This window comes from Chamaea fasciata, unplaced genomic scaffold (genome assembly GCF_029207755.1).
Source record: "Chamaea fasciata isolate MVZ Bird 193981 ecotype frontalis unplaced genomic scaffold, bChaFas1.0.hap1 SCAF_21, whole genome shotgun sequence".
NCBI lineage: Eukaryota > Metazoa > Chordata > Aves > Passeriformes > Sylviidae > Chamaea > Chamaea fasciata.
The window spans coordinates 39,426-56,800 of record NW_027094106.1 but is presented as its reverse complement, the minus strand read 5'-3'; the positions used below and the strand labels follow the sequence as shown (position 1 = coordinate 56,800).

The 17,375-nt window shown below is 53.5% G+C and overlaps 2 protein-coding genes and 1 pseudogene across 6 annotated transcripts; all 3 read left to right on the top strand.

Moving 5' to 3' along the window:
* Positions 1 to 20: 20 nt before the first annotated feature.
* TBL2 (transducin beta like 2) lies at positions 21 to 5,294 on the top strand. 2 transcript variants are annotated; one of them, XM_066201693.1, is made up of 7 exons: positions 21 to 305; positions 387 to 511; positions 782 to 966; positions 1,588 to 1,739; positions 2,833 to 2,959; positions 3,604 to 3,756; positions 4,741 to 5,294. In XM_066201693.1, exons 1-7 carry the CDS (start codon positions 173 to 175, stop codon positions 5,195 to 5,197), a joined length of 1,332 nt encoding a protein of 443 aa, XP_066057790.1. In that variant the 5' UTR covers positions 21 to 172; the 3' UTR covers positions 5,198 to 5,294. The 2 variants fall into 2 exon arrangements, with proteins under 2 accessions (XP_066057790.1, XP_066057791.1); XM_066201694.1 differs by lacking the exons at positions 21 to 305; positions 387 to 511; positions 782 to 966 and adding an exon at positions 977 to 1,199.
* Positions 5,295 to 5,871: 577 nt separating this feature from the next.
* On the top strand, positions 5,872 to 10,610 carry BCL7B (BAF chromatin remodeling complex subunit BCL7B). 4 transcript variants are annotated; one of them, XM_066202080.1, is made up of 6 exons: positions 5,872 to 5,965; positions 6,310 to 6,385; positions 7,126 to 7,222; positions 8,174 to 8,359; positions 8,563 to 8,642; positions 9,030 to 10,610. In XM_066202080.1, exons 1-6 carry the CDS (start codon positions 5,952 to 5,954, stop codon positions 9,120 to 9,122), a joined length of 546 nt encoding a protein of 181 aa, XP_066058177.1. In that variant the 5' UTR covers positions 5,872 to 5,951; the 3' UTR covers positions 9,123 to 10,610. The 4 variants fall into 4 exon arrangements, with proteins under 4 accessions (XP_066058177.1, XP_066058175.1, XP_066058174.1 ...); XM_066202078.1 differs by having other exon boundaries at positions 5,872 to 5,997; positions 8,189 to 8,359; XM_066202077.1 differs by having other exon boundaries at positions 5,872 to 5,997.
* A 538-nt stretch (positions 10,611 to 11,148) lies between these two features.
* LOC136299990 (schlafen family member 12-like) lies at positions 11,149 to 12,103 on the top strand (annotated as a pseudogene).
* Positions 12,104 to 17,375: the final 5,272 nt, after the last annotated feature.

The following is a 17,375-nucleotide window of genomic DNA, read 5'->3' as shown; positions in this document are numbered from 1 at the left end:
AGGAGGGCGTCGGGGGTGTCCGTGGCTGAAGGGGGGACGGCCGGGGCAGGGCACGCAGTACCACCGCCAGGGGGCCGCCACGCGCGGATCACTGGGGCCGCATATGCGCACACGGAAATTCCTCCCCGGGCCCCCCCCTCCTGGTACCGGTCGCTGACGCGGCGGCGGGATTATGGAGGCAGCGGCGGCGCTGGGTGGGTCGGGGCTGACGGGCGCCCTCATCGTCCTCATCCTCCTCGTCCTGCTGCTGGCGGTCGCGCTGCAACGCTCCGCTCCGCGGGAGATCCACACCGCTCCGCAGGACGGTGAGTACCGTACGGACGGTGGCGCGTCGGGCGTCGCGGAGCGTAGCTGAACCGGACCCACCGACCTCACCGCTCCCGCAGGACCCAGGGCGAATGGGCACGCCAGGCCGGAAGAGCCGCGGAAGGCGAAGCCGGCTGTTAGGGCTCGCAGGGAGAAGCCGCAGCACCACAGCTTCACACACCGGCTGCTGGTCGCTGCCCTCAAGGTACCGCGTGTGCCCGGGGCCGGTGCCTTCCCAGTGCTGATGCCAGTGGGCTCCTCGGTATCGGTGTCCCCCTCGATGCCGGTGTCCCGCCGGTGCTCAGGCCGGTGTCTCCCCTGGTGCCGCTGTACTGCCGGGGTCGATGCAGGTGTACCTCTCGATGTTGGCGTCCCGCCTGTGCCGGTGTCCCCCTTCCCCTCCTGTGCTGGTGTCCCACTGCGCCTTTCCTCCTCCCCCTCCACCGCGTCCTCCGTGACCACTCTCTGTCTACAGGGCCACAGCAGCCCGGTCACCTGCCTGGACTTCAGCAGCAACGGCAAGTATCTGGCGTCATGCTCTGAGGACCGCACGGTGCGGCTGTGGAGCACCCGGGACCTGGCGGGGCGGGACCACCGCTGCCTGCGCGCGAACGTGGGGCTGGACCACGCCGAGCTCGTCCGCCTCAGCCCCGACTCACGGTACGGCCGGACATTCTACTGGCACCGGGATTCCTGCAGAGCTGCCAGTCTCACAGCCAAGCTGTGGTGGGATCAGTGGTGCTGCTCTGGGATAGATGGAGGCAGCATCTCTCACTAAGTCATCACAGTATCACCGATCTTTGGCCTTTCCTGAAAGCAGCTGGCAGTTAATCACAGAATCACAGGAGTTCGAGTTGGAGGGGCCCTCTGGAGATCATCTAGTCCAGCTCCTGGTGGGTTAATGGGGTTTTCAGGGCAAATATCCAAGTCCCCAGCTTGCTGCACCCGTGGAAGGTACCTGCTGAGGTCACTGCCAGCTGACTCTGGAACGTGCTGCTGAGTCTCTCTGGTGGTCAGAGGAGCTCTTGCTGGGTGGGAAATTTGGTGGAAAAGTGGGTTTTGGTTTTTTGAAATGGTCTCTTTTAGAAAGAGAGGAAGGGATCTTGTTTCCTGGTGTGGATAATAAATGTCATTCTTTTTCATTCAGTGCTGCAGGTAGAGCCAACACAGGAAGAGAACTTAGTGCCCTTGTAGATATTTTTACCTGCCAGTGTATCCCTCTTCCCAGGTGCCCCTGAGTGCCCTGGGCTGAGCTGGGGCTCAGAGCCTGTCCCTCCACAGGGCGTTCATTGTCTGGCTGTCCAATGCTGAGACTATTCGTGTCTACAAGATGACCAAGAAGGATGATGGCAGCTTCACCTTCACTGCAACTTCTGGGGACTTCCCAAAGAAGCACAAGGCTCCTGTCATTAACATAGGGATTGCAGAGACAGGTATGGAAATTAACTGCTCACCTCTCCAGATCAGTTTTGATTTCCTTGTGAAGCGACTGGATTCAAAGTGTTGGAGTTTTTGGCATTCTCAGGGCCATGTACAGCACCAGTACTGAACTCTCTAGTCTCTTAGGGTTTTTTTACTTAATTTGCTACCAACTGAACCAAAAGGTATTGTTTTCACAGCGATTATGTGTGTGAAAACCAGCTCCCCGATATGCACAGTCTCTTAATTTACATTTTCAGGGGTGCTGTTGCAAAGAGGTCTGGTCTCAATATTGAGAGGATCGTTGTTTTCTGGTCCGCCAGTCTCTCTTTAACCAGTCAGAAATCTCTCTAGTGAGTTCATATGGTCTATATTGAACTTTTGGGATCATCTAGAACAGAGGTGGGGGTGGGTGGAAATTATGTTTTAGTGGTGAGGGCATCATGGAATAATGCGTCACGTATGTGCCAGTGGCTGTTGGAGGCAGGTGGGTGTGAGTTCACCTCTCTAATAGGAGAGCAGGGAAAATATTAACTGAGACTGGAGCTGTGAAAGTGAAAACTTAAACCTGAAACAAGTAGCTGGAGGGTAAACAGGCAATTCCCTGCCTGGGCTGAGGTGGCAAAGGGGAAGTGGGAATAAGCAGGAGACCAGCATGGGCACAACCAGGAATCATGGATCATGGTGGTGTGACTGGGATTCAGTTGCCTGCCTGCAATCCACAGCTTGAAAGGTGCTTATTGTTGAGCTGATTTTGGGCATGCAGGTCAGATGGAGTGTGCTTTGTTCCTGTTTGTGGCACAGCCCAGTGGATCTGCATATGGGGCTCCCAGCTCTGTTCATGTGGCTTAGGGTCCTGAGTACAGGCCACACATGGGCTCACAGTGCCCACTACCTGCTTGGGAGCTGGGGGAGTACTGAGGCATAACCAGGAGCTGAGTCTTTTGATACTGCCCTTTACTCTGTCCCAGGAGAGTGACACTCCTTGGATTTTGGTGCTGCTGCTAGTTTTCTCCAGCTGCAGGGAGAGGTTGTCCTGGGGTTTTGTTGAATCTGTTGGCAGCATTAGGTCTGGGGGCTCTCAGGATCTTTGCCTTTTTTCCCCAGGGAAGTTTATCATGACAGCTTCCAGTGACACCACCATCCTGATCTGGAGCCTAAAGGGAGAAGTCCTGGCCAGCTTTAACACCAACCAGATGACCAATGCCTATGCCACAGTGTCACCCTGTGGGAGGTGAGTGACAGGCAGCATTTCAGGATGCACAGCATCCTTTGCACAAGATAGCATCAGTTCAGACCATCAGTTAGTTGTTATTGTAATGCAATTGTAATGCAATTTTCTGAGGGTTCCACAGTTCAAAAAGGTATTTTATCCCCCCAGGAGATGGAGCTGACGTGGGCTCAGGCACTCCTTTGTTGCCATCATGCCTCAGTGCTGCTGTTCTGGTAATGTGAGAACAGCTTTGACCTCAGGTAGCAGAGGTAGGACAGAGCAAATGGCCTATGCAAAGAAAACAGCATTTTGAACTTGTCTGTGACCTCTTAAAGGTTAATTATAAAAGTAAAGGTTTTATTTGTGGGAGATCTGTTTATTGGGAAAATTGCTGCTGTAGGTTGATTTGCCTTGCTCCTGGCCTGAGGAGTTTGGGGATCAAAAGCATTTAGCTCTTTTACTTTGACTGGAGAGTTTCTCATCCCTGAGTTGTTCTGGTGCCTTTCCTTAGTGTTCCCTTTACCAGCTGGGTTTCAGGGAAAAGTGGTAATTCAGCTGACCAGACTTGAGTGCAGGAGTCAGGACAGGTTTGCAGAGCTGTGGCCCTGCCTTGCTCAGATCCTCTGTTAGAGACAACCTGTGTCTCTGCTTGTTCCTTCATGCAGGTTTGTGGCATCCTGTGGCTTTACCCCTGATGTGAAGGTGTGGGAGGTGTGTTTTAACAAGAACGGAGACTTCAGGGAGATAACCAGGGCTTTTGAGTTGAAAGGCCACACTGTTGGTGTACAATCCTTTTCCTTCTCCAATGACTCAAGGAGGTATGTGTGTGTAACCGGCTCTGAGTTACCCTCAGGACATGTAAGCTCATCTCTTCCAGTGTTCACCAGCTGCACCACTGAGCTGTGGGGGATAAAACACTGCCGTGGGGAGTCAAATCTGGCCCATGCCACTCGTGTATTCCCTGCTCATAGGAATCTCATGTGGTTTAACAAGACCACGTGCTGATGCTGCACCTGGATCAGGGCAACCCTCAGTATCAATCCAGGCTGGGAATGAACAGATTGAGACTAGCCTGGAGGTGCTGGTGGGTGAGAGCTGGACATGACCCAGCCCAGAAACTCCCCTGGGTTGATCCCATAGTGTGGATAGCAAGGGCGTGGAGAATTTTGCCCCTCTGGCCCACTCAGACTCTCTCAGGTGAGACCCTCACCTGCAGAGCTGCCTCCAGCTCTGGGGTCCTAGCACAAGGAAGGACATGGGGCTGCTGGTGGGAGTCAAGAGGAGGCACCAAGATGATCAGAGGGATGGAGCATCTCTGCTATCAGGAAAGGCTGAGAGAATTGGAATTGCTCAGCCTGAAAAAGAGAAGGCTTCAGGTCATATAATTGTGGCCTTCCAGGACCTGAAGGGAGCTGACAAGAAAGATGGGAGAGAGACTATTTACAAGGGCCTGGAGTGACAAGATAAGGGGGTATGGTTTCAGGCTGACAGAGAGTGGGTTAGATGGGATATTAGGAAGAAAGCCTTGGTTTTGAGGGTAGTGGGGCCCTGACACAGGTTGCCCAGAGAAGATGTGGCTGCCCCATCCCTGGAAGTGTTCAAGGCTGTGTTGCAGGGGGCTTGGAGCAGCCTGGTCTAGTGGAAGGGTTTTTTGCTTCAGAAAGAGAACACAGACTGTATGTGTGTACACTCACCCTTCCCAAGAGATCTCTCTCCACAGAGGATTCCTGGTTCATGGGCAGGGCAGGGTAAGACGTGCCACCCCTTTTCTACGCACTCATTGTGCTCTCTCTTGGCTGCAGGATGGCGACTGTGTCAAAGGATGGCACATGGAAGTTCTGGGACACAGATGTAGAGTACAAGAAGCAGCAGGACCCGTACTTGCTTCTGACAGGGCAGTGTGCAGTGCTGGAGCCATGCCGCATTGCCCTATCCCCTGATGGTCGCACAGTCGCTGTGGCAGGCAGCACAGATATTGTGGTGTACAACACACGGCGCGGAGAGGAGGAGGAGCGCTTTCTTGGCGTGCACAGCCACCGTATCACTGACCTTGCCTTTGACACCACTAGCCGCTATGTTGTGTCCTGTGGGGACCGTGCTATCCATGTCTTCCACAACACTGCTGGGCACCGCGCTGTGGTGGAGGAGATGGAGGCCATGCTGAAAAAAACTGTAAACAAAGCCACACGGGAGAGGCTGGAGCAGCAGATCTTCAGCGCTCGCAAAGCGTTGGCTGCCATCTATGGCAAGAAGCACTAAGCTACTTGTATGGCAGGAGGCAGCTGTGCTCTGCCTTCAGGAATGCTTTTTTTTTTTTAATAACTGTGAACAGGAGTAATAAAAGAGTGCCTGGGTCCTTCCTTGCGTGCTCTGTGTTGGGCAGGACAGGGCTGGGGACAGTGGGGTCTCCCAGTGTAATGCTCTTGTGTTGTTTTCCCCCATGGGCTTGGATTATCAATATCCCGTGGAAGTGACTGCTTGAGCGGGCGCCTACGAGTTTTCCTGAGCTTAGAAACGGGAGTTGTGTGAATTTGGGGTAGGGTTTGTTTTTTTTTGTTTTGTGTTTTGTTTGTTTGTTTTGTTTTTTGTTCCCCCCCCCCCCCCCCCCCCGGGGGAGCTGCCAAAGCTCAATCTTTGATGCTAAAGGGTGGGGATTCTGCTGCATGGGAACGGGGCAGTGCTGTAGCGGTGCAGCGGACTTAGGATGGCACATTCCTCAGGGTGACAGCACAGTGGCGTGGAGCCGGACTTGCCCCAGAGGAAGATGACGGTGCACCGTCGCGTCGCCTGCGCGTCGTTTCCGTACCCGCTGTGGGGCGTGTGCGTCTGCGCAGGCGCAGCACACGGGGCGTGTCGGGCGTGGTGACGCAGGACGCGCAGCGCGCGGGCGGGCCACGCAGGGCGCGTGCGCGGGGACGGGTGCGGCGGTGAGTGCGGCGGGGCCGGTGCTGCGGGGGTGCGCGCGCCATGTCGGGGCGCTCGGTGCGGGCCGAAACCCGCAGCCGCGCCAAGGATGACATCAAGAAGGTGATGGCAGCCATCGAGCGCGTCCGCAGATGGTGAGGGCGGGCCCGCGGGGGGAGGGTCCCGCCGTCCGCTCGTAGCCAATCACTGCGCAGCGGGGTGCGACGCTGGAGTGCGCGCCCAACCAGCGGGTGTGGGCGGGGGGGCGACGGCCAATGGGAGCAAGGAGGGGACGGAAGTGCCCGTGATGGGCGGTTAGTTCAGCCAATCAGAGTGCGGGGGGCGGGGGAGTGCTGCGGGTTGCTGAACTGACGCTCCTCTGGGCCAACCGGAGTGTGGCGGGATGTCGGAGCTTGTTGCCATGGTGCCCCAGGCCCAGTCCGGCCCATCAGCGTTGTGTCCCGCAGGGAGAAGAAGTGGGTGACGGTGGGCGACACGTCCCTGCGGATATTCAAGTGGGTGCCAGTGGCGGACAGTAAGGAGGTGCGTACCGCGCGTGGAGACGAGCCGGGAGCCACCGCCCACAGCCAGCCTAGCCCTCTTAACAGCCCCCCTTAAGCTGAGCTCTGAGCCCCCCCCCCAACCCCACCGACCACCGAAGCCCCCCGAGCCACCTCCTAGTTCCAACGCCACCAAACGCCCCTGAATCCCCTCCGAGTCGACCCCTGAGCCCTCCTCAAGCCAGCACCTGAGCCCCTGCTGAGCACTCTGGAGGTCCCAGCAAACCCCTCCTGCCCTGTCAAGGTCCCCTGAGTTCCCCAAGCCCCTGATCCCTCCCCAGGCTGACCCCTGAACCCCACTGAGTCCCTTCTGAAGCCCCATGAGCCCCTGTCAATCCCTCTTGAGACCCTCCCGAGCCCTGTCAATCCCCAACGAGCCCCTTTAGCCGACCTGAACTCCCCCAAACTATCAAGCCCCTGCCGAGCCCCCTGAGCTTCCTTGAGCCCCCTCCCGCTCCCCCTATGACTCTCTGCCTGACTTTTCTAAGGACTTGCTTTACTAGGTATCATTCCTAGACAGGTGTCAGCTCCTCCTCTTTTTCCGGATTCACAGTCCCTTTGTAGATGGATTTTTGCCTGTCACTTAGGAATGTGCCCCCAAAGCCAAAGGAAAAGGCCAACTTGAGCAGATCCCTCTGGGCTTCTGGAGACAGAAGGGGGAATGTCTCCTCTGGAGCAGCATGTGTTCCTCTGACATTGTGTTTGTGCTTTTCTTTCCTCAAGAAAGAGAAATCCAAATCGAGTAGCAGCACAGCCCGAGAACCCAATGGCTTCCCAGCTGACACCTCTGCCAACTCCTCCCTCCTTCTGGAGTTCCAAGGTGGGTCTGGCTGAGCTCTCTTCAGTGTGGGAGAAGACTCCAAGGTTGTACAGCAGCTGGGACATTGCTGGTTCTGTGTGCTGCATGTATGGGGAAGAGCAGTGCTCGCCTCTGAGCATTGGTGTGGAGAGCTATGGAACTGAGCTGTGGAGTTGGGCTGATCCACTTCTGGATTGTTCTTGTCCAAACTGTTCATTTTTGCTGTCAAAGAGTCTTAATGGGCTGTTTCTGGTATCATCTGTGGGAAGCTTCACAGCCAGCTGGAGGAATGGGGTTTCCTGCTCCCTTCTTTCCAGTCGCTGCTGGGCAGAGGCAAGTAGCCACCAGCAGCCAAGCTTTTCCAACAGTTACTTCCATGGACCTTAGGATGAAGGGGCAAAGGATGTCCCTGGCCTTGCTCTTGGTCTGGACAGTGGGGTACACCCAGGATAGGCTCTGGCAGTGCCAGACTCACTGCTGAAGTAGAGTGTACACATCTGCCCAGCCCCCACTCTGCGTGTGGTTAAGGAAAATCAGGAGTGTTCTGGCACTTGCAGGAGATGCGGTAGGGTTCTGTTGCAGATCTGCAGTTTGGGAAGGTGTCTGCCAGGCCTGCCTCCTCATTGGGAGACAGGTGCTGAGCATTAATCCTGGTCTTGTTTCACAGAGGAGGAACAAAACCCTGGCAGGCAATTCCTGCCCTTGGATGCCCAGGGCCCTCCCAAGCTGCAGATGTGGGATTTGGCAGTGCTTATTCTCATTCGCAGGGCAGGAGCATTCCCTCTCCCGTGGCCAGTTGTGTAAATGATTCCCACTGTGTTCTGGAGGACAGTCCTGTGCCTGACAGCCCTTGGGCTGATGGGGAAGAGTGAATCCCCTGTTTAACTCTGACTGTGCCCTGCCTTCTTGGGAAGACCCCAGTGCCACCCTGGGCTGCCTGTGCCCCTGGGTCAAGGTGCTCTTCTTCACCAGGTGCTGTTTCTGCAGATGAGAACAGCAACCAAAGCTCCCTGTCTGATGTGTATCAGCTCAAGGTGGACAGCAGCCCCAACTCCAGCCCCAGTCCCCAGCAGAGCGAATCCATGAGTCCTGCCCACACATCCGACTTCCGCACGGACGACTCGCAGCCTCCCACCCTTGGGCAGGAGACCCTGGAAGGTGGGTGCTGGGCTGGGAAGGGGGGAGGCAGATGGGTGGGCTCAGGGAAGGCCCCTCCAGGGCTGTTGGTGGTCTGGTGGGTGGCCTTGGCACTGCTGGAAGCTGACAGGGCATCGGGGACTTCTTTTGCTAGCAGTTCTGTCTTGGCTCAGCACTGAGCTGGATGCTGGATCTGCATTTTTTGACCCACCTGTTCTCCCCAGAGCCCTCCTTGCCTTCCTCAGAAGTGGCAGATGAGCCTCCCACTCTTACAAAGGAAGAGCCAGTGCCCCTTGAGACTCAGGTAAGGGAAGGGGGATTGAAACAACCTCTAAATGTGCATGGGCCCAGATTGGTCCTTTGACCCTTGTTGCTGCTTCTTGTAGCAGAAACATCTTGGTGGATGGACTTGCTCTGCAGTCCCAAAGTGCCCCCTGGGAGCTCCCAGTACCTCCTGGTTTATTGAGCTTTGGTCTTCATCCCCTGGTTCAGATCAAGTGTTGAAGTGAGGGAAGGATATGGGGGTGTGGGAAGATGATTCTGGCAGGCTCCAGGGCTGGAGTGGGCTCCCATTCCTGGTGCCCTGGGGTCTGTGCACAGGTGACAGCCTGAGATGTCCCCATGGTGTGACACAGCCTTGTCTAGGTGTGCATAGCTCGGTGTCACTGCCTGTGACCTCTGGCTCTTGCAGGTAACTGAAGAGGAGGAGGACTCTGGTGCACCACCTCTGAAGAGATTTTGTGCTGACCAGAACTCTGTGTGCCACACGGCCTCGGAGAGCTAACCTGCCTGGCCCGCCACCTTCGCCAGCTCCTTGCAGAGCCGCCTGGCCCCCCAGGACCAGCGCTTCCCTCCAGCCTGCCCCTTCCCCAGTGCTGGGGCTCCCACCACTCGCATCAAGTGCGCCCTGCCCTGCCCTGCCTGATGGATGGGGCTGCTGCCAGTACCTGCAAATTTGCCTCTATTTATTGGCTCCCCCTCTCCCTGCTCCCTGCCCTGGAGCTGGGGATCTCTGCTGAGCAGGCTGCATGTGTGGGGGGTTCTCCTGCTCTCCATGGTCCCCAGGACACTGGCAGATGCTGTTTGCCGGCTCCTGGCTCCCCTGCTTGCCCTACCCCTGGGTGCTGGGAACAGGAGAGTCACCTTCTACCCGCTCTGGGTAATGTGTCCACTCGGTTGTGGGAGCAGATGGAGCAGGTGGTGGGGGTGGGGGCAGTGAGGGGAGGCCGGCAGGGACCCACTGGGACGCTGTGCAATATGCTGGTAGTTTAAGCCATTCATGCTGGGAGGGGGGAGCATTTTCCCTTCCTGGAGGGCAGGTACTGACCAGCCTAGGCTCTGCCGCAGGGCGCAACTGCAGCGGGGTGGAATCTGCAGTCCCCTGGAAGCCGGCAGAGCAGGGAGGGCCGCTGCCCTGTGCTGGGGGGCCTTGCACCGGCCTAGGTACCCGCTATCCCCGGGATGGGGAAGGATGCGGCAGGGTGTTGGAGGCTCTGCGAAGCACTCTTGCCCTGCGGCTCTGCCGCCCTCCAATACACGCTCCCCCCACCCAGCCCCACTCTTCCCCCGCTGCCACTGCATGTCCCGCCGAGTCCGTGATCGAGCCTGGTGAAGCTGGAGGTGCGGCCGCGCGTGGAAGTGGAAAGTTATTTTAGCACTGAATAGAATATTTTTAAAATTAAACTGTTTGAAATACAGATGCCGAGCACGATGTCACCCGTGCAGGGCCGGGTGGGAAGGGGCGGTGCGGGAAGACAACGGAATGGAAATTTCTGCTAAACGGGGCCCAGTGCCGGCACTCGCCACCTGCTGCGCCCACGGAGCGGGTCCGGAGCCCGATTCCCCAGGAAGTTCGGCCAGCGCCTCGTCCCGGTTTCCCACACTTTTCTCCCTGCCGGTGGCCGACGCTGTCCGGAGCGGGCGGGGGGTGGCCCTGAGCCCGAGCCGAGGCGGCAGCAGCCCCCGGCGGGGGCGGCTCGGGGCGGGTGGGAGGGAAGAGGAGCTTGGGGCGGCCCCTCAGCCCCCTGCAGCAGCTCCGACCGCGGCCCCGGCCCCGGGTTCTCTCCGCTCCGCAGGCGCCCCCGCCCACCCAGGGGGCTCTGCCAGGGGGCCGGGAGAAATCGGCCGCAGCTGCGAGAGGCGGGGATGTGCTTTGGACGTGACTCCAGGGCAGTGCCAGAGCGCCCCAGCAATTCCCATCATTAACCCGCGGCCTCCGCACCAACCCGCTCAGACCTGACTGCCCTTGCAATAAATTATTTTCATTTTCCAATGTTTCTTTTTTCCTAAGTTTTCTTGGTCCCGATACCGTGTGTGTGCTCTTTGCATGTCCAGTGAAGGGTAGCAGAGCTGGGGGATGGTCTGGAGCACGTTTGATAAGGAGCGGCTGAGGAACCTGGTGGGACTCAGTCTGGAGAAAAGGAGGCTCAAGGGGGACCTTCTTGCTCTGCACAACTCCGTGACAGGAGGGTGTAGCAAGGTGAGCTTTGGGCTCTGCTCCCACAGAGAAAGGAGTGTCATGAGGGGAAACAGTCTCAAGTTGTCTCAGGGGTGGTTTAGGTTGAACTTTGGGGAAAAGTTTCTTCAGTGAAAGGGTTGTCCAACTCTGGCACAGGCTGCCCAGGCCGGTGGTGGAATCACCATCTGTGTGGAGGGATTGAACACATTTGGCACATGGGGACATGGGTTAGCAGTGGCCTTGGCAGTGTTATGGGAATAATTGGATTCCATGGTCTCAGAAGGCTTTCCTAACCGTAAAAATTCTGTGATAATCATAAGTGTTTTTAATGATGTATCTTTTTAGGATCAGGATGGCCAACCAGGAGGGGCAGCTGCTGATTGATTTGAACACAAACTATCCTGATGTGGTGGTAGTTATTGGGAAAATACTTTTAGGAAAGAGTTCCGGAAAGAGTTCTAGAAAGAAGCAGTCTAGCAATCAGAAAACAGAACAAAAGGTCTTTTCCGTAGTAGTGTGTGCATTGCTGAATTCAGGATGAGGAATAGTGAGAATGGAGAGTGAGGACAGGAATTACTTCTTCTGGGAGCATGGCATTTGTGAGGACACAGAGACTCGCCTCAGGGATTGCATTGGCAGAAACAAGGCCTCCGAATACTTTGCATGGATGCAACAGGGGAGTAACCTGCTACTTTTTGTTAAAACATGGGGTTGTGGAGGCCCGGAGCTGGGAGGTGCAGCCAACAAAGTTGCACCTCTGCAGCTTGACCACTGGTTTGTTTTATAGGTCCGGCACTTTGGTTTATCCTGTGACTTCTAGAGAAGCTCCTGAATTCCTGAGAAAGAAAAACTGTGCCAAGTGCCACAATGAGAATGGACTGATCCCCAAGAGAGCTCAGCTTAGTTTTCATGGTGGAGTAAAAGAGACTCCTCTGAAAATCCAAGAGCACAACATCCAAGATGCTGTGGCCAAGTTTATAAAGAGAGATGAAATGCTGGTTGGGGAGGTCCTGGGTTTCACAGAGGCAACACATACTGAATTTAAGGAATGCAGTACAAAGAGTAGCTTGTAATACATTAGAAAAAAACTCCCTAAATATGTCCCTGCCTTTGCAAACACTGAGGGTGGATATTGATTTTTTGGTGTGGACGACAACAGTAAAGTCACTGGAACCCACAGTAATGTGGAGAAAGTAGCTTTAGAACAAACAGTGGCTGATGCCATCAGCTCAATTTCTGCCCATCACTTCTGTGGCTCCGGGGCTGGCGTGCAGATCCAGATGCACATCCTGGGTGTTTATGATCAAGTAGGCTGCTGACAGGGCTATGCCAGTGCCACGTGCATTGAACCATCCTGCTGCCCTGCGTTCGATGGTGACCCTCAATCCTGGATGGTGCTGGGCGCTGGCAGGGAGGAGAGTGTGGGGGACTGGGACCAGCACTGACCAAAAGACTAAGCGTCAGGAAATGGATGCAGTTCATGACAGCTGCAGACCTAGATAAAACCTTCATATTAGTGTCAATTTCTGTGTTGTCCTGTAAATGTTCAGGAGTAAAGATCAACTTGTTTTCTGGGTGTTCTCACCAAACCTGGAAAGGACACTTTGACCCATGCTTAGCCACATGCATTGCGATGATGGTGCAGTTACTGGCTTGCAGTGGCACCCCATCCCTGAACTCATTCAGCAGGACTTCTTGAAGCACTACCAATCATAGAAAATCATGGAGTGGTTTGGGTTGGAACACAACTGCCCACAAGACACTGGGTTGCCAGTCTCTCCTATTGAAAAGGGCCATCAATTCGTGGTCAGGCGCCCTAATCCGAAAATGGGATTCTGCCTCCAAAATTTGTGAGTATTGGAGGATTCCTTCCAGATGAAAGATACCAGGCTCCGGCTGGCCTTGGGCTCCTGGGGGCTGTGTCTCCACTGCCCCTGAGACAGTGGGTTGTGGGGCTTTCCCTCCTGTGGAAAAGAGCTAACATTCACAGTCACACTCCTGGGGCTAAAAGTTTGATTCTGCCTCCTAAAATTGTGAACGTTGGAGAATTGTTACAAGATGAAAGCTGCCAGGATTTACGGCTCTGGCTGGCTTTGGGCTCCTGGGAGGTGCCTCTGAACTGCCCCTGAGACAGTCAGTTGCCAGGTTAGGTGTAATTGTAAGGGGTAATGGTTAGGGTAGTAGTTACGGTAGTTCAATATGGTAACTTTTCTTATATTTTATAAATCTATATAAAATAATTTTTATAAAAATTGAATTCGAAATACAACCCTTTATCTACTGTTTTATATGCAGGATCTTAAGAGTATAGGAAATTCTAAATACAGATATATAGGGTATGAAAATACAGATGTACCTCTTGTATATATAATTTAAACAAGAAAGGGCTTGAAAATGGGAGAAAATATGATCTCTGTGCAGGCAATAGAAATAGCTCTCTGTATTCAGAGCTTTTTTGTGCCTCACTCTAAGACAGTTTGAGATCTTGGTTGGGACTTAAATCGCTGCTACCACCTGGTGATAAGCACGAGGTACTGCGCATAAATGCTCTGTAATGACTCAATAGTGTCACCTGCAGACTAAAAGCGGTACTGCAAATAAGAAATAGGCACGTGCCATGACTTAAATGACTCGCTGCGGCCACCTGCAGCTAAAAAGCGGTACTGCAACTAAGAAATGTGCACATGGACATTGACTTGTCAGAGTGTCACTGTGGCGCTTTCCATGCCTCAGCCTGCTGCTGGCCCTGGTACACGCGTGGTGCCTGGGAGCACCAGGCGTGGGGCTCAGCTGCAGCAGTAGTGGCAGACAAAGGTTGTAGTGAGCCAAAGGAGGAGCAGGGCTGCAGGAAGTCACATGACTTGGAGGGCTTGGAACACATGCCCTGTGAGGAGCCACATAGGGAGCTGGGGTTGTTAAGGCTGAAGAAAAGGAGACTCAGAGGTGACCTTATCACTCTCCACAACTGCTTGAAAGGTGGCTGTAGTCAGGTGGTCATTGGTCTCTTTTTCCAGGCAACAACTGACAGAACGGGATGACGCATTCTTAAGTTGCACCAAGGGAAACTTAGGTTGGATGTTAGGAAAACGTTTTTTACTGAAAGAGTGATAAAGTACTGGAATCGTCTGCCCAGGAAGATGATGGAGTCACCATCCCTGAATGTGTTTAAAAAAAAATTGGATGTGGCACTCAGTGCCATGGTTTATTTGAGGTGGTGTTAGGGCATGGTTTGGACTCAATGATCTTAAAGGTCTCTTCCATCATAGTTATTCTGTGATTCTGTGAAGATAATGTGCTCAAGATGATAAGAGGAGTCAGGAATTGGCATCAGTCCACTCTCAAGATGGCAAGCATGACAGGAAGTCATGTGCCATACCAGTCAAGATGGCAGAACAAACTTGTAGTGCTACTCTTAAGGTGCTGAGGGTTTACCGGAAACTGCATCATCTACACTCAAGATGGCAGTAATGGACAGAAGTCACTACAGGTACACTCAAGATGGTGGCACAGGCATGCAAATCAAGCTGTCCCTCCCACGATCGTGGCAGGCTAAAAATGAACTTTGGGAAAGAATGCAAAATTGCATTTTGGGAAGACCTCTCTCCTCAGAAAGGTGTTTTCCAGCATGCTTGAGCACAAGCTAGACCTTGACCTCCGGCTTGCAATGCAGTATTGCTTGCAATGCTTCTTGGTGTAAGGACAAGGGTGGTGGGCCAGTGATGATGGAGGAGGGCAGAGGGTTAGGGTAATGGGTTAGGGGTTATGGGTTATGATTAGGGTTAGGGTTAGAGTTAGGGTTAGTGTTTGCAGTTGCACTTGGTTCCCAGAGATTGCATTTTATCACACTGGTCTCCTGGGTGCCATGAAGCCCTGCTGTGTTGCAATGGACACTTGCTTCCATCAGATTTCTTTGCAACACAGTCGCCTCCCAGGTGTCATGCGGCCTTGCTGTGCAATAATGGAGCCTTGTTATTACGATGCCTCGCAATGTCCCAGAGTTACCTGTGACCCATGAAGTCCAACATTTGTCAAAGTAGAGCCTTGGATCCATGATATTCCATTGCATCACAATAATCTGCTAAATTCCATGAGTCTGCAGTGTCAGAATGGACACTCAGTTCCACATATCCTGGCAGTACACCAGTGGAACCTGTGTTCCATGAAGGCCCGTGTTGTTCAAATTTGAAACTTTTTCCCCCAAGATTCTATTGCATCACAGTGGTCTCCTGGGTTCCATGAGTCCCCGCAGTGAAAGACTTGACTCTTGCTTCCATGTGATTCCATTGTGTAACAAATGTTCTCCTCTCTTCCATTAGGGTTCCATTTGGCCCAGCTGTGTCACAATCCACACTTGCTTGCATAAGCCTTGGAAACATCCCATTGGCACCTGGGTTCCATGAGGCCCTGCTGTGTTGACAACTTACTCTTTGTTCCATGAGATTCCATTGCATTACAGTGGTCTCCTTGGTTCCATGATGGCCCTCTGTGTCACAATAGAGCCTTGGTGTCTTGAGATTCCCTTGTGTCGCAATGGTCTCCTGTGTTCGATTAGACCTGCCAGTGTCATAATGGACACTTGCTTCTATGAGCAGTAGCAATATCCCAGTGGCACCTGGGTTCCATGACACCCTGCTGTCTTACAAGTGACAGTTTGCTTCATGAGACTCCATGGAATCAGAATGATCACTTGGGTTCCATAAGGCCCTGCTGTGTTGACAAAATACACTTGGTTCCTTGAGATTCCACTGCCCCACAATGTTCTCCTGTGTTCCAAAAGGCCCTGCTGCACCACAATGGCCCCTTGCTTCCACAAGCCACGGCACGGTCCCAGTTGTCCCTGGGTTCCATGAGGCTGTGCTTTGTTCACAATTAACACTTGGTTCCATGCGATACCATTGTGTTCCATTGGTTTCCTTGGTTCCATTAGGCCCAGCTGTGTCACAATGAACACTGTATTCTACAAGAGTTGGCAATGTCCCACTGGCACCTGTGTCCTATGGGGCCCCACTTTGTCAAAGTACAGCCTTGGATCCATGAGCTTGCCGGTTGTCACAATGGTCTCCTGATTTCCATCAGGTTGTGCTGTGTCACAAGGGACACTGAGTTCCACCTGCCCTGGCAATATCCAAGTGGCACCTGTATTCCCTGAGGCTCTGCTATGTTTGCAGGTGACACTGGGTTCCCCAAGATTGCATTGCATCACAGTGGTCTCCAGGGTGCCATGAGGCCCTTCAGTGTCTGTATGAAAACTTCCTTCTATCAGATTCCATTGTGATACAGCGGCCTCCCAGGTGCCATGAGGACTTGCTGTGCAATAATGGAGCCTTATTTCTACTAGGCCTGGCAATGTCCCAGTGGGACCTATGTCCCATGAGGCCCATCTTGCTCAAAGTAGAGCCTTGGATCTATGAGATTCCATTGCATCACAGTGCTCTCCTATAGAAAAACAGGTAAGAGTTGAAGCAGGGGGCACAGTGGAGTTGTGAATTGAAACATCTTAGGTTGGGTGTTGCTGAGCTTATTCTTTCCAATGATTTGTTCCTGTGTTCCCCCTAGTTCTCCCTGAAGTTGGTTTATTTCTAAAGTTGCACTCTCCCCTTTTTCTATCCATCAAGGTAATTCTGCCCCTTCATCCAGAACTTTCCCTGCCAATCCTCAGTTATCCCAACCCCTGGCCTAAACCCCTCCCTGGAATTCCCCTAACCCTCGAGGCACTATTAGTTGGTTCAAATTGTATCCAACCCCTTTTGCTGCCCCATTGGTTGAGGCTTTGTAAGTCACTCCCTGCGCTCCTCCCTTGTCAAGTTCTGATTGGTTATGGTGTTGTATCCACCCCTTGTTCCACCCCCGTTTAAAGGTTGTGTTCTCTCCTGCTGGAGGCTCTCTCCTGCTCCTGAACCCTTCAGCACTAATAAGTCTACCCCTGCTGGAACCTCAGGCAATCTCCTCCTCCTGCTTTACCTGATCCTAGACATCACCCAGCCCATCTTAGAGCAAGCGGCTCTAAAGGTTCTGCCTCAGGCAAGCCCAACACCAAGGCAGTTCCCAACACCTGGTGCGGCACCAGTGTGCCTCACCTGGAGCTAGTTTGGACACTGTACAGGCTGTTGTGTAGAGAGACTAGAGATATGAAAAAGAACTTGAAAGAGAGTTGCATCTGTAACTGTCAAGGTCTTTAAAACCATGTAATTTTGTAAAAGCAGCCAAATAATGCAAACAATAGGCTGTCTGTACTTTGTGGGGAAAATCTTGTGACTCTTTAGGGCTGTGGCCTAGTTTGAGCTGTAACAAGTACATGACACTGTGGGAATAATATCTGATTTCAATTCCTTTTACCTTAACTTCAACTCCTTTTACCCTAACTTCAGCTTAGACTTCAATAAAATTTAACTTCAACTCAAACTCCAACCTGTTTTTGCTCAATCTCTGACTTAAGGCTCCTTGCTTAGATTACATTTGCACCCCCTCTTTGAAGTCTTGTCTCAGTCACGTGGCAGTCTCCTGCATTCCATAAGGTCCGACTGTGTTTGCAATTAACACTTGGCCCCCCCAAGATTCCATGGTGTCACTGTGCTCTCC

Bases quoted from the DNA above. Each gene is read 5' to 3' on its own strand.
- TBL2 (XM_066201693.1), top strand. From the start codon at position 173: ATGGAGGCAGCGGCGGCGCTGGGTGGGTCGGGGCTGACGGGCGCCCTC. The intron at 2,960-3,603 runs GTGAGTGACAGG...TCCTTCATGCAG, and splicing joins ACAGTGTCACCCTGTGGGAG to GTTTGTGGCATCCTGTGGCT. The intron at 3,757-4,740 runs GTATGTGTGTGT...TCTTGGCTGCAG, and splicing joins TTCTCCAATGACTCAAGGAG to GATGGCGACTGTGTCAAAGG.
- BCL7B (XM_066202077.1), top strand. From the start codon at position 5,906: ATGTCGGGGCGCTCGGTGCGGGCCGAAACCCGCAGCCGCGCCAAGGAT. The intron at 5,998-6,309 runs GTGAGGGCGGGC...TGTGTCCCGCAG, and splicing joins ATCGAGCGCGTCCGCAGATG to GGAGAAGAAGTGGGTGACGG. The intron at 8,643-9,029 runs GTAAGGGAAGGG...TGGCTCTTGCAG, and splicing joins CAGTGCCCCTTGAGACTCAG to GTAACTGAAGAGGAGGAGGA.